This window comes from Asparagus officinalis, chromosome 1, assembly GCF_001876935.1.
Source record: "Asparagus officinalis chromosome 1, Aspof.V1, whole genome shotgun sequence".
Classification (NCBI taxonomy): domain Eukaryota; kingdom Viridiplantae; phylum Streptophyta; class Magnoliopsida; order Asparagales; family Asparagaceae; genus Asparagus; species Asparagus officinalis.
Genome location: NC_033794.1, coordinates 13458702 through 13474239, shown reverse-complemented (window position 1 = coordinate 13474239; position 15538 = coordinate 13458702). Strand labels below are relative to the sequence as shown.

At 39.3% G+C, this 15538-nt stretch overlaps 2 protein-coding genes across 3 annotated transcripts in view; both read left to right on the top strand.

The window, feature by feature from the left end:
- Positions 1–4522, top strand: part of LOC109830776 (probable plastid-lipid-associated protein 6, chloroplastic) — a 5834-nt gene extending 1312 nt beyond the window's left edge. Inside the window, exons 2-3 of the mRNA XM_020398145.1 lie at positions 2968–3331; positions 4103–4522. Coding sequence (XP_020253734.1) covers positions 2968–3331; positions 4103–4317 — 579 coding nt within the window. The 3' untranslated portion in view covers positions 4318–4522. The remainder of the gene's footprint in view (positions 1–2967; positions 3332–4102) is intronic.
- On the top strand, positions 4861–14705 carry LOC109850852 (kinesin-like protein KIN-10A). Of its 2 annotated transcripts, none has more exons than XM_020420935.1 (6): positions 4861–5586; positions 6438–6593; positions 6683–6790; positions 12281–12391; positions 12477–13676; positions 14202–14705. In XM_020420935.1, exons 1-6 carry the CDS (start codon positions 5020–5022, stop codon positions 14388–14390), a joined length of 2331 nt encoding a protein of 776 aa, XP_020276524.1. In that variant the 5' UTR covers positions 4861–5019; the 3' UTR covers positions 14391–14705. The 2 variants fall into 2 exon arrangements, with proteins under 2 accessions (XP_020276524.1, XP_020276518.1); XM_020420929.1 differs by having other exon boundaries at positions 5536–5600.

The following is a 15538-nucleotide window of genomic DNA, read 5'->3' as shown; positions in this document are numbered from 1 at the left end:
CAACCAAAAAAAAAAAAGTTTATTTGTTTAAAAGAAGAAAAGTAACAAGTCTTATACTCTATATTGCATGGAAGGGGTTGCTGGTATGGTTGCTTGTGCAGGACTCGACAAATTCGTAAAAGGTAGAGAACGAGGACATGACTTTTTACGTATATACATGTGCACATGCATGCGCAGACAAGCATGTGCACGCGCAGACATGCATGCGCAGACAAGCATGTGCACGCGCAGACATGCATGCACACACCCATGCACACACCCACCCAAACCCACTCATGTGTGCACACATACACTCCCATGCACGTGTGTGCACATACACTCCCACACACACATGGAGATATCTACCAAGAGTTGAACATGGGTATGCACACACACACACACCCGCGCGCACGAGCGCACACCCATGCATGCACACCCACGCACATGTGTGCACATACGCTCCCACAGACGCGCACACATAGACATATACTGAGAATTGAACATGGGTATTCTTGGTGTCAACGATAAAATTTGGTCCTTGGTAGTAACGTGACTACTTTTCATCCCCTTCCCCTTATTTAACAAGCGAGCAATCAAGCAAAGATCATTTTGAAGTTGTATCTTTAAATGTGTGGACGAAGAAGTGGTCACCTCACTATCAAGAACCAATTTATATGAGATGAATATACTTTTTTCATTCACATGTTATGAAAATTAAAATTTGAGAATTTTTTAAAAAAAGACCTTTTTACTAAATAATTAGAAAAATCGACCATTTTGCTAATTATTTAGCAAAATCGACATCTTTTTGGCCAACAGACCAAAAAGAGATCGATTTTGCTAAAAACACCTTGCTCGAAACATACGGGACTAGTAGTCCCGTATGTTTTGAGTAAACTAATCGGGAATTATCCAAAACATACAGGACTAACATACGGGACTACTAGTCCCGTATGTTTTGGGTTTGAACTTCTTTCGACAGTCTCCTTGTACTCGGCAATCATTTTTTGGCGGAGGTTTTGGAACTCCTGCATGAGTTCTTCGAATTGTTTTTGAAGACCGTTGGTGATGAAGGTGCGGGTGCGGTCGACGGGGGTCCCATTGCGGTAGCCCAAGAGACGGCGGCTGGCGGCGTTGGCGCGGTCGAGGGACTCGAGGCGGTCGCGGATGGATTTGGCGGACTTGAGGACTTGGAGGATTAGGGAGTTGATCTGGGAGCGGAGGGACTTGAGGGGCTCGGGCTTGTGTGTGGTCGATGGGGGTCCCATTGCGGTAGCCCAAGAGGTGGCGACTGGCGACGTTGGGGCGGTCGAGGGACTCGATGCAGTCGCGGATGGATTTGGCGGACTTGAGGACTTGGAGGATGAGGGAGTTGATCTGGGAGCGGAGGGACTTGAGGGCTCGGGCTTGTGGAGGGACTTGACCGCTCGTTGATGGCGTGGAGTCGGAGAGGAGCTGCTGATCCGAGGACATCTGCTCCTTTACGAGGCCCGCCTCCTCGAAGAAGTAGCGGAGGTTTTCGTCGTTGGGAGGAGGGATTTGGTCACGAGGTTGTTTATCTTGATTGGATTGAATTGAATTGGGGTGGGTTTATTTATTTTTTCTTGATGGAGTTTTTTCTTGATGGATTGGAATCGAGGATGAGAGAGTGAACTAGTTACAATTAGTTCACTCAAAACATATGGGACTACTAGTCCCGTATGTTTTGAACATGGTGTTTTTTTTTAAATCGACCTCTTTTTGGCCTGTTGGCCAAAAAGAGGTCAAAATTTTCTAAATAATTAGCAAAATGGTCAAATTTGCTAATTATTTAGCAAAAAGGTCTTTTTTAAAAATTTTCCCTTAAAATTTTTATAACATTCTTATGTTCTATAGTGTAGATTATAAATTGGAAAAACCACTTGTTCGTTAACTGATACCCAAATGACATCTTGAAACCATATTCTGAAGCAGTTATGGGCTGAAATGAATCTGACCGTGACACAGGAATTTGAGGGACCAAATATTAAGTGTAGAATACAAGTTCAAGCAATATATGACAGGTGTTTTTAGTTTAAAACATGTACTAGATAATTGAGCGCACGTCTAAATAAATGTATTCATATATTCGAGGAATTTCATTGTCTTGTACGGGTATAATCACTGTTTTAAATATTGGCCGATAACCGATATTATCGGCCGAGTTATCGGATTTGGGAGCTCTCCGATAGGATAACTTGGATTTTTAATCGGTCATCGTTTTTGGCAAGTTATCGGGGAGTTATCGGCGTTATCGGTACTTATCGGCCGATAAGTAAGGTTTTTTTATCGGGATTATCGGCCGATAAGTAAGGCTATGCAATCGAATGGTTTCATCGTGCGGTCAAGATGCAAGTTTTGCTTTCTACAATTAGTTAGTGATTCTAAACATGATGATTTATATTTTGGTATGTTTATATTTCATTAAGCATGGTTAGATTATATTTTTAGTTATTATATTATATATATACACCATCTAGTATATCACTCCGATAAATACTACTTATCCCCGATATATCCCCAATTTCCGCTATCCGATAAGAATTTTGGTCGTCCGATAAATTCCCGATAACCGATATTTAAAACCTTGGGTATAATACATGCTGGGTACATGTACGACTTCATTACTGAAGTACCCATGCAACACAGCCTATGCCCTATATGAAATTATATTACGTGGACAAGAGAGATACTTGAATTGTGAAATAGTATCTTCGTTTCCCCTAAGGCTAATGAGTTTCCAGCTGTGAATGAAAACACGTGCTTTTTGTCTAGAGAAGATCCTTGAAGAACTAAATCAGTTCTCTATATGAACAGTTAATCTTCCTACAATATATCTTCTCTCTATTTCTTCTTCCCTGTTGTCCGTAAATTTGTTATCTGCTTTTAAACGGAGATGTCAAAAACTTCAAATATCACGGATTTTAGTGAAGCTTTTCTCATCAACGAGTTTGAAATGATCATGTGCAGAGTGCTGTTTCTGGACTAAACAGAGGCCTAGCAGCCAGTGAAGAAGACCTCAAAAGGGCAGAATCTGCTGCCAAGGAACTGGAAGGTGTTGGAGGAGTTGTTGATCTTACCAAAGACCTCGATAAACTCCAGGGAAGATGGAAGCTACTCTATAGCAGTGCCTTCTCCTCAAGAACCCTAGGTGGGAGTCGTCCCGGTCCTCCCATTGGCAGACTTCTTCCGATTACACTCAGACAGGTTTTTCAACGTATTGATATCCTCAGTAAAGATTTTGATAACATAGTCGATCTCCAGTTTGGAACTCCATGGCCACTTCCTCCTGTTGAAGCAACAGCTACTTTAGCCCATAAATTTGAACTTATAGGTCAATTTTTTGCACTTCAATCTATCTACTGATGATTACAAGAAATCTCGTTCATCTATTTGCTGTTCTCAAGTAGAGTTTTTTCAATATCAATTCCCTAAATTTTTAATATTTTAAAATTAGTCCATTAAATCATTGAAATTGTTATTAGGTCTCCCAAATCCTATATCTTGCTACTCTACTTTTGGTTGGAGGGAGTGTTTGAAACAATTTATAAGAATTGAGGGACCTAATTGTAGTTTCAATAATGTGAGGGTCTAGTTTGGAACATCTTATAAGATGGGGGACCTAATAGCGACTTCAAATATTTTGGGAATTATTAACAAAATATTAAAGTTTAAGGAACTAGTATTGAAAAAACCCTTTTCAAGTAATTTCCTCCTCAAAAAAGTTCAACAAAAGTCCATCGTCTGTGGCCATTACTGAAAATCGTTAGTTCTGTTATGGACTTTGTTTCCTTTAGATGTTTGCACAAATATTTTGAGAACTATTAACAAAATATTAGATTTTTTTTTTTACTTTATCCGAGAACTTGTTTTTGTTTTTCTATTTTCTTCTTTTTCAACTCACAAAATCTGTGGATTCTGAAATGCAGGCATATTAAGAACAAAACTCCATTACAAAATTAACGGTTTACTGTCAATGATGATGTGTTTTTTATTGAATTTTAAGATGATGTTTTTTTTGAAAAAAGATGGCACTGATAAAGGAGATTTCTTGTTACCATTAAATATTTTAAACAGTTAATAACTCTACTTTTGATAATTACAGGAACTTCAAAGATAAAGATAACATTCGAGAAAACTACGGTGAAGGCAACGGGGAACTTGTCTCAGCTTCCACCACTGGAAGTTCCTCGTCTTCCTGATGCATTGAGGCCTCCATCAAACACAGGGAGTGGCGAATTTGAAGTAACATACCTTGATGCTGATACACGGATAACCCGAGGTGATAGAGCGGAGCTCAGGGTTTTTGTGATCTCATGAACCTGATAATGTAATGAAGTATTGTACTACGTACATACATTCTTTCTTGATATTGTACTATGTGTTTTGTACACCACAGGAGCTCCTCTCTTTTTTTAAGTTGAACGGTATCTCGTATTCATTGTAAGATACTGTATATTTTGTTGTATTCAGTTTGCGGGTGATATGAATCGTCGTAAATAGCTGATGATAAATTCGGCATTAAGGCTGGGTATGAAGTTGACCATGCATAGGATGTAGCGACAAGATTAAGAGGTAGCATTTGTTCAGTGAACACTCTTGGTCTACTGGATATTTTTCAATTTACCGCTCTTTTCTTTATTTTCATTAATGATAGTTTTACGATGCTCATGGGTTTTTGTGACACTCCCCAAAGTTACGGGGGGCTTTGTGGGATATGTAAATCTAGGGGGTTTTGTCATAGTTACCATACCGATGCCCTGCTGGAAAACGACGTGTCAACATCAGCGCGAATCAACAGTTTCCGCTTTATATAGAGCGAATCCTCCAACGGCTACTTAGCTTTTCAAATTTCGAGCTCTTCCCCCTTTCCTTCTCCCCTCCTCTCATTTAAAAAAAAAAAAAAATCCCAGGGAAAAAAGCCATAACCCATTCCTCCTCAATTCAACAACCCAATTCTCTACTGGGTCTCTCTCTCTCTCTCTCTCTCTCTCTCTCTCTCTCTCTCTCTCTCTCTGTGCAATGGCCCCAACTCCTTCTCCAAGGCCAATCTCAACCCACCAAACCCCGACAAAAACCCCTCAATCCAGACACAAGCTCAACTTCCCCTCAATCCCAACCGAGCATCCAGTAGAAGTCATCGGGCGCATACGGAACTTTCCAGAACCCTCCCTCGAGCTCTCGGCCGACTCCAAATCAATCCGACTCCGATCTGACATCGGATACCGAGATTTCACCCTCGACGGAGTTTCACTCTCGGATGCCGAGGACTTAGAAAAGTTCTATGCAAAATATGTGGGTTCTAGAGTTGAGGGAGTGAGACTGGGGGCCAAATGTACGATTATGATGTATGGGACTACCGGGTCGGGTAAGAGTTATACGATGTTCGGGTGCCCGAAACAACCCGGGGTTGTTTATAGGGCTTTGAAGGATATTTTGGGGGAGGGTGAAGGGGATGATGGAGGTTTTGGGATTGGGGTTTTTGTGAATGTGGCTGTTTTAGAGATTTATAATGAGGAGATTTATGATCTCATTTCGGGGAGCTTGAATGGCGGAGGAGCTGGGATTGCGATTCCTAAATTGATATTTGTAGTGATAGTTCAGTTAAGATTGTTTTGTTTAAGTCAATAACTTTAGCTCCTTTATCTATATTTACTAATTTAACATTTTTTGGGGTGAAATTTTATTTTCTCAAGACCAGTCAAAACTTCCTTCTGCTCGAAATAATTGTTGAGAGCTTAAGTTCTTTTCCTAGGAATAGATAAAATTGATTCTTGATTATAAGAAATTGGCTGCATATTGTCTATTATGAATATTGATGCCTAAAAGAATTGGAGGAAAGAGCGATAACTGTAAGAATAATTGTATGTTCAGCAGAAGTTAAGTTCAATCTCAGTTCTCAAGCATACACCTTCAATGGAATCCAATAGATGTGTGAAATTATAAGTGATCGACGTACTTTTTGACTCGGTGCTATTTAATCACATGATGTAACTCATTAAACAATCAAGAAATGCGAATGAAAATAGGTTGTCAGAAATTACAACCAAAAGATATAAATCATCCACACAGTCTGTGTAAAACAATCAAAATTTATCATCAAAATAATACAATGTGCATCACCATCTGCATAAAACTCAGTTACCATGATATAATCACATCCCAAAGTATGGAAATAAACACTCAGATACTATCTTTATTAGGATTGAGAGTTCATCCTTGTGGTTATTTTTGAAGAAGTATCTGAAACCAACTTGTTTAGTTTTACACTGCTTGCTTTTAAAGAAGCATACGTCAGTTGCTGCTATTTTTGTGTTCTAATCTTTAGTTGTTTTAACTTTTCTTTTTCTATTGATCAGCGCAGGACCTATCATTTATTAATTTTTTCATTTACTCTTTTAACAAATCGTATAACTACCTTATCACATCCATATGTTCAGGTGAGACTAGAGGTGATGGGGAAAAAGGCGAAGAATGCAACATATATTTCTGGAAATGATGCAGGCAAGATTTTGAGAGAAGTTGCCAAAGTCGAGAAGCGGCGGATCATTAAGAGTACCAACTGCAATGAGAGAAGCTCGAGAAGTCACTGCTTGGTTTGTTTTCTTCTATCCCTTTGTCAGTCTTATTTTTAATCTTCTAATATCCAACTTGCAAAAGTTTATTCCTCTGCGAAAAACCATAGATTATCCTGGATGTTCCATCTGTGGGAGGAAGACTTGTGCTCGTTGACATGGCGGGGTCAGAAAACATAGAGCAGGCTGGGCAAAGTGGCTTTGAGGCCAAAATGCAGGTGCCAACTTGGTTTTTTCTGCATATCTAGTGGTAATTAGGTTCAATTGATGAATGCATTTTCTGTCAGCAATCAGCCGCCCATGTGAATCCATTAAGCCCACAATTGTTGATAATTATAAAAGAAAACAAAAGGAGTGGGACCCACCTCAAATTATCACACCGAAAGCACCCGTGAAGTTTGAAGATTTTAGAAATGCACAGTAAAATATTAATATTTTATTGTGCATAGTGTTTTTCCAAAAAACTATAAATAGGCTCCAAATCCTTAAGGAAAAAATCATCCCAGAAACAACTTCTTACATAGAAGAGTGAGAGAGAAAAAATAGAGAGAGTTTCTTCTTGTAAAGAGAGAGAGTTTGTAACTCCAGAGTTTTCTCCTCATAGTGAATTCTTCTATCCTTGCCCGTGGACGTAGGCAATTAAGTGCCGAACCACGTAAATTCATGTGTCCAACATTTTATCTCTACTTTTGCTCTACTATTGCTGCGACCCTGCTCTATTGGGCCCTGGGTTTGTCCCAAGAAGTGGTATCAGAGCCAACTTAGGGTACTTGTATATATCTACTTATCGTATGCTTTGTGGCTGCCACCAAAGGTGGATCCTCCACATCAGAAAATAAGTTAGGTTATCATTTACCCTTTGAAGGTGATGTGTACTATTCACGAGTACGATACTGTTCACAAATACGGTACTATTCACAAGTACGGCACTATTCACGGATACGGTTACTGTTCATAAATACAGTACTATTTACGTGAGATAGTAAGAAGTTACTGTTCGTGGTAGAAGCAATGGCGGCGAAGTTCAAGATCGAGAAATTCGACGGGAGTAATTTCTCATTGTGGAAGTTGAAGATAAAGGCTATCTTGAGAAAAGATAATTGCCTGGCGGCCATTGGTGCAAGGCCGGACGACATCACAGATGATAAGAAGTGGAACGAGATGGACGAAAATGCTATTGCAAATCTCCATCTGGCATTAGCAGACGGGGTGCTGTCAAGCATAGAGGAGAAAAAGACAACAAAGGAGATCTGGGATATTCTAACAAAGCTATATGAGGCGAAATCCATGCACAATAAAATCTTCTTAAAAAGGAGACTTTACACTCTGAGGATGGCGGAATCTACATCGATGACCGACCACATCAACACCCTAAACACACTGTTCTCCCAACTCACAACGTTGGGATATACAGTTGGTGCGAATGAACGTGCAGAACTTCTACTTCAGAGTCTACCTGACTCGTATGATCAACTCATCATCAACCTGACGAACAACGTCCTCACGGACAATCTAGTCTTCGACGATGTTGCAGCCGTTGTTCTGGAGGAAGAAAATCGGCGCAAGAGCAAGGAAGACAGGCGGGCAAGTTCGCAGCAAGCGGAGGCCTTGTCGGTGACGAGAGGAAGATCAACGGAACGTGGCTCCAGTGGGAGTCATGCCCATGGTAGATCGAAATCACGAAGTAAGAAGAATATCAAATGCTACAACTGTGGCAAAAGAGGGCACGTCAAATCGGAGTGTTGGCACAACAAGAAGAGTGGAGATAAAAAGTCTTCAGAGCCATCAACATCTCAAGGATGCGTTGTCAGCACGTCAGAGGATGGTGAAATTCTATTCAGTGGAGCAATCACTGTTAATGAAGGCAGAAAGAAGTTTGCTGATGTCTGGCTTCTAGATTCAGCAACCTCTTGGCACATGACCTCTCGGAGAGATTGGTTTCACAAATATGAACCTATCTCAGGAGGATCTGTATTCATGGGGAATGATCATGCCTTAGAGATTTGTGGTATTGATACTATCAAAATCAAAATGTTTGATGGTATAATACGCACCATTCAAGATGTGCGACATGTGAAGGGCTTGAAGAAGAATCTATTGTCTTTGGGACAATTAGATGAGCTCGGGTGCAAGACTCATATAGAAAATGGAGTCATGAAGATTGTTAGAGGGGCGCTTGTGGTGATAAAAGGAGAAAAAATAGCTACATATCTGTACATGCTCAAGGGAGAGACTCTGCAGGAAGCTGATTCATGTGTGGCATCAACCAGCCGTGGAGAAGAACAAACCATGATGTGGTATCGCAAGCTAGGCCACATGTCAGAACGAGGCTTGAAGGTTCTCTCCGATCAGAAACTGCTTCCTGGACTTAATTCGGTAGCTCTTCCATTCTGCGAGCATTGTGTTACAAGCAAGCAACATCGACTGAAGTTCAACACATCGAGTTCTAGAAGCAAGGCTATTCTGGAACTGGTTCATTCTGATGTATGGCAAGCACCAGTTACATCCTTAGGAGGAGCAAAGTACTTTGTGTCCTTTATTGATGATTACTCCAGAAGATGTTGGGTGTATCCTATCAAGAAGAAGGCGGATGTGTTCTCAGTTTTTAAAGCCTACAAAGCGCGGGTCGAGCTTGAATCTGAGAAGAAGATCAAGTGCTTGAGAACAGATAATGGAGGAGAATACACAGACGGTGAATTCCTAGCATTCTGCAAGCATGAAGGCATCAAAAGACAATTCAGTACGGCTTATACTCCTCAACAAAATGGAGTGGCGGAGCGGATGAACAGAACTCTGTTGGAAAGAACAAGAGCTATGCTGGCTACTGCAAATCTGGAAAAAGTATTTTGTGTGGAAGCAGTAAAAACCGCCTGTTATGTGATAAATCGATCTCCATCAACTGCAATACAATTGAAGACGCCAATGAAGATGTGGACTGACAAGCCAGCTGATTATTCCAACCTCCATATATTTGGAAGTCCAGTGTACGTAATGTACAATGCCCAAGAAATTACAAAGCTGGATTCAAAATCCAGAAAATGCATATTCTTGGGGTATGCTGATGGAGTAAAGGGGTATCGCTTATGGGATCCCACTGCCCGCAAGGTTATCATCAGCAGAGATGTTATCTTTGTAGAGAACCAACTACAAAGTGAAGAGAAAGAAAGCAGTTCGAGGAAGGACTCAGAGACTGCAGCTGTTCAGGTAGAAGATAATCCGAATTCTTCTGAAGCGACACCGGAGCATGATGTACAAGAACCAGTCGAGGCCGAGGCTCCAGAAGTTCGAAGGTCAACTCGTGAGAGAAGACCACCGACTTGGCACTCGGAGTATATTACGGAGAGTAATGTTGCATACTGTCTTCTAACAGAAGATGGAGAGCCATCAACTTTTCATGAAGCTATAAATGGCACAGATGCATCTTTGTGAATGGCAGCAATGCAGGAAGAAATTGAAGCTCTCCATAAGAACAAGACTTGGGAACTTGTGTCACTGCCACAAGGAAGAAAGACCATTGGAAACAAATGGGTCTACAAGATCAAGCGAAATGGCGATGATCAAGTGGAGCGGTATCGTGCTAGATTGGTGGTAAAAGGATATGCTCAGAAAGAAGGTATTGATTTTAATAAAATATTTTCTCCTGTAGTTCGACTAACAACAGTCCGAATAGTCCTGGCTATGAGCGCTATATTTGACTTACATCTAGAGCAGCTAGATGTGAAAACAACATTTCTTCATGGAGATCTTGAAGAAGAAATTTACATGCTCCAACCAGAAGGTTTTGAAGAAAAAGGAAAAGAGAACTTGGTTTGCAGATTGAACAAATCTCTGTACGGTCTAAAGCAGGCGCCGAGGTGTTGGTATAAGAGATTTGATTCATTCATCATGAGCCTTGGATACAACAGACTTAATTCAGACCCTTGTGCATATTTCAAGAGGTTTGGTAAAAATAACTTTGTTATCTTATTGTTGTATGTTGACGACATGTTGGTTGTAGGCCCCAACAAAGATCGTATCAAAGAATTAAATGCTCAGTTGGCTAGGGAATTTGAAATGAAGGATTTAGGATCTGCAAACAAGATTCTAGGGACGCAAATTTACCGAGACAGAATTAATAGGAAGATTTGGCTTTCTCAGAAGAACTATTTGAAGAAAATCTTGCGACGCTTTAACATGCAAGATTGTAAGTCAATTTCTACCACACTTCCTGTTAATTTTAAGTTATCCTCCAGTACGAGTCCTAGCAGTGAAGAAGAGAGGATGGAGATGTTTCGAGTACCGTATGCATCGGCAGTGGGAAGCTTAATGTTCACGATGATTTGTACAAGACCAGACATTGCACAATCAGTGGGAGTGGTTAGTCGATACATGGCGAATCCTAGTAAAGAGCATTGGAATGCTGTAAAGAGGGTTCTAAGATACATTCAGGAAACCTCAAATGTTGCATTATGTTATGGGGGATCTGATTTTATTGTCAGTGGATATGTTGATTCTGATTATGCAGGTGATCGTGATAATAGCAAATCCACCACAGGTTATGTGTTTGCACTTGCTGGCGGAGCTGTAAGCTGGGTTTCAAAACTGCAGTCAGTTGTGACTACTTCAACAACAGAAGCAGAGTATGTATCAGCTACACAAGCCAGTAAAGAAGCGATGTGGTTGAAGATGGTGCTGGAGGAACTCGGCTATGAACAAAAGAAGATATCTTTATTTTGTGACAGTCAGAGTGCTTTGCATTTGACAAGAAATCCAGCCTTTCATTCAAAGACCAAGCACATTCGAGTTCAGTATCACTTCGTTCATGAGAAAGTGGAAGAAGGAACAGTGGATATGCAGAAAATTTACACCAAAGATAACCTAGCAGATTTTTTGACAAAAGCAGTCAGTACTGACAAATTCATTTGGTGTCGATACTCTTGTGGTCTGATGGAGACGTAAGCAACATAATGATGGCAAGATAGAAAGAATGATGTGAAGATATGATTGATACTCAACCAAATCTTCAAGTGGGAGATTGTCAGCAATCAGCCGCCCATGTGAATCCACTAAGCCCACAATTGTTGATAATTATAAAAGAAAACAAAAGGAGTGGGACCCACCTCAAATTATCACACCGAAAGCAGTCGTGAAGTTTGAAGATTTTAGAAATGCACAGTAAAATATTAATATTTTATTATGCATAGTGTTTTTCCAAAAACTATAAATAGGCTCCAAATCCTTAAGGAAAAAATCATCCCAGAAACAAATTCTTACATAGAAGAGTGAGAGGGAAAAAATAGAGAGAGTTTCTTCTTATAAAGAGAGAGAGTTTGTAACTTCAGAGTTTTCTCCTCATAGTGAATTCTTCTATCCTTGCCCGTGGACGTAGGCAATCAAGTGTCGAACCACGTAAATCTGTGTGTCCAACATTTTATCTCTACTTTTGCTCTACTATTGCTGCGACCCTGCTCTATTGGGCCCTGGGTTTATCCCAAGATTTTCAGGCATGAACATTTATCAAATATCATTTATGCATGAATGCACAATTAGTCCATCGGTATTGTGCATGTCCTTTATTTGATAGTCCAGTTCCCATTCATGTTTTCTATAGAAAAATACTTTTTCTCCTTTAGTAGTGTGCTAATTCTGTAAACATCCAATATTTCATGAGTTTATATTTACGATTATCTTTTGTTCACTGTATTGATTTCTTATGATTTTGGTTGCAGACAGCTAAAATAAACCAAGGTAACATAGCTTTAAAGAGAGTTGTCGAGTCCATTGCAAATGGTGATTCTCATGTCCCATTCAGAGATAGCAAGCTCACGATGCTCCTTCAGGTAATTTTACCACACATAGAGATCCTTTATCACAATTTTAAGACTCGGATTCTCATTTGAGCAAAAAATCTGATCTTTTTTATAGGATTCCTTTGAGGATGACAAATCAAAGATTCTGATGATTTTATGTGCAATTCCTGATCCAAAAGAATTGCATAAAACAATCTCCACTCTTGAGTATGGGGCTAAAGCTAAGTGCATTGTACGTGCAGCTCACGTGCCAACTCCTAAAGAAAAAGTCGTTTCTGATGAATCCAGCACGCACTTAAGATCAAGAATTGTAGCAATGAGTCAGTTTATCTACAAGTTGCAAACGGAAAACAAACTTAGGGAAAAAGAGCGTGATGATGCACAAAAGGAGCTAGTGAAAAGAGAGGAAGAGCTACTTTCTGTTAAATCTAAACTTAAAGTCGTAGAAGGAAATATATCCTCCCTAAGAGAAGAGGAGATTAAGTGTAAGGTTGAGGAGAGGACTCAGATGTTGAGGCTCGAGCTTATGAAAATGGAAGAAAAGATATCGCAACAAGAAGAGGAGCTTAGTTCAATGAGGCAAAGGTTGGAAGAAATGGAAGTAGAAAGGGGAAAATCCAATGGAGAAGCATTAGTGAAGAGATTACCAGAACTTTATAATGGTGATCTAGCTATGGAGAAGTCCATGGAGCTGGATATGGGAGATTTACCTGTGATTCATGATGTGAGGGAAATAAAAGAAAATTTCCATCAATTCAATCCTCAAAGTTTGAGTCTTGACAACGAGGGGAATGATAATGATACGAGATTCACAGACGGAGCGTGCTTGAGCACTGTTTTCGAAAGAGAAGATGAAGGAGAGGAGAAGGGTAGCATTGAAGGGTATGAAGTAGATAAGGAAAGGGTAGAAGAGATCACTAGACAAACTGAGAGAGATTCTAAATTCGGTTTCTTGGAGAATCCTAAAGATGCTACATTTGAAAGAAAAACTAGAATACAAAATATTTTTAGGCTTTGTGGTAATTATAGGGAGCTAGCACAACAAGTTACAGTAAAGATTCCTTCAAAGACTACTGAAGTTGATAGTGCTATTTTATCGCATTTATCGGCTGACATAGAATTGAAGGAGAACTACAAGCCTGATGGAATGATGGAGGTTTGTGTAAAATGGGAAGCGTCGAAGGAATTCACTGGGAATATTATCAAGAAGTTGAAAGTCCTGAAGGATTCCACTCTCTCTGATCTAAGGAAATTGATTGAAATACATGTTGAAGAAATAAATAGCAAACAGTCCTTCACATTTCTCTTACTTGGGGTATGCTCCTTCACTGATTCTATTAGTAGTGATACAATAGTTAATCATCTTTGTTTCTAGCCTTCCCATGAATTCCTGCATATATATTGATTTACTGCATCTTTGTATTGATATAATAGTTAATCATCTTTGTTTCTAGCCTTCCCATGAATTCCTGCATATATATTGATTTACTGCATCTTTACTTTTCAATACATGTTTATAGAACCAGTTTGGGCCTACAATGTCAAACATAACCTTTTGAAAAGTTTTAATCTGTTTCTAATGGGCATCGATGCTAATTAGCTCTGTTGAGATTTTGGAACTTTTAGTGCCCTATAACACAAGATTGAATCTGTTTGTTGAGGAACAATCCATTTATTTAAGCATGATATACGCAAGTTACTTCTCAAGTGCAGTTACTTTTTGAATAGCAGATTACTTCTTCTTCATTATTATGTAGGAAGCTGTTTATGGCATAGATACATGCTTTATTCAAGTTCTGAATGTTCTTTTTTTTTCCCTTCATATTCTTCGCTGTAATAGGATCCTTCTGGAGCACCGGTTACAATAGAAAAGGAAGCAACAATTCCAGCGTGCAAACTCCCACTTTGCAACAACCAGTTAAACAATTATCTTGCTTGTTTGCGTCCGATAAAGAAATCAATTCAGCTGCCAAATCACACTCCATTTGGCTCTCTAGAGAATACAATTCCCATTGCTGGATGCACATAGATATATATAGGCTCTGCTAACCGGAGTTGGCAACTTTTTTGTGTGACCGTTTAAATGTCATATACCGTACTCGTGGATGTATCTTGTGGTTATATACTGCAAGTTGCAAATAGATACTCGTATCATATCTTCACTATTCTGTACATTTAGTCGAAGATGTATTGTTAATGATATCTACAGTTTTGCTACGAACTCCTGTGTTTTGAGTGAGTGGCCTTCTGTCACTGTGTGCATATAATTTCACTCTTGGTATGTATATCCACTGGTAACATGTGGACTTCTTTTATAGGAAAACAAGAATAAATTTTTTGGTAATTCTGTGTTGATTTTGGTATATCGTTTCAAGTAGTTTAAGCCAATTATGCATCAACTTCAATGTGGTAAATGGTCAATCTATATCGATGTCAGTCTAGTTTTGTCACTGCTTATAAAGCTAAGAATGAGACTACATCTCAAGAGCTTGATGAAACTTTGAATGAGAATTACCGGCTAAAGTTTTAATATACATTCCTCTGCAGGATAAATTTTCAAAACCAACCCATTTGATAAACTATTACCAAAAAAAGACCCATTTCAGTTTTATTTGCAAAAAACGACCTGGTTTCAGCCTCAGCGCTGAAACCAGGTCGGTTTTTGAAAAAAAGTTTCCGAAACTTCACGGGAGTTCAACTCCCGTGAAGTTTTGTTATGAGAAAAAACTTCACGGGAGTTGAACTCCCGTGAAGTTTCGTAAAGTTTTTTTAGAAAAACCGACCTGGTTTCAGCGAAAGTGCTGAAACCAGGTCGGTTTCTCTAAATAAATCTGAAACGGGTCGTTTTTTGCAATTAGTTTATCAAATGGGTTGGTTTTGAAAATTTGTCCTTCCTCTGCATTTTTCTTAAAAGTAAATGACACTAAAGACTCGTAGAAAAAGAGTTATAACAAGTGTAATAACAATTGCATAACTCGTACATGTAAGATCAAGATCAGCCCAAAAATTATATTTCAGTTAATATGATGATATGTGAAAGATCAACTTGTAATTTACATCCCTAAACTCATTAAGTTGTTTTAAACAACAACTCCATCTAGAATTAATAAGAAGATTTTGGGGTCTAATTATCATATGGTTTTCTGATATGAGTCCCCCAATGATATTAGTCTACCA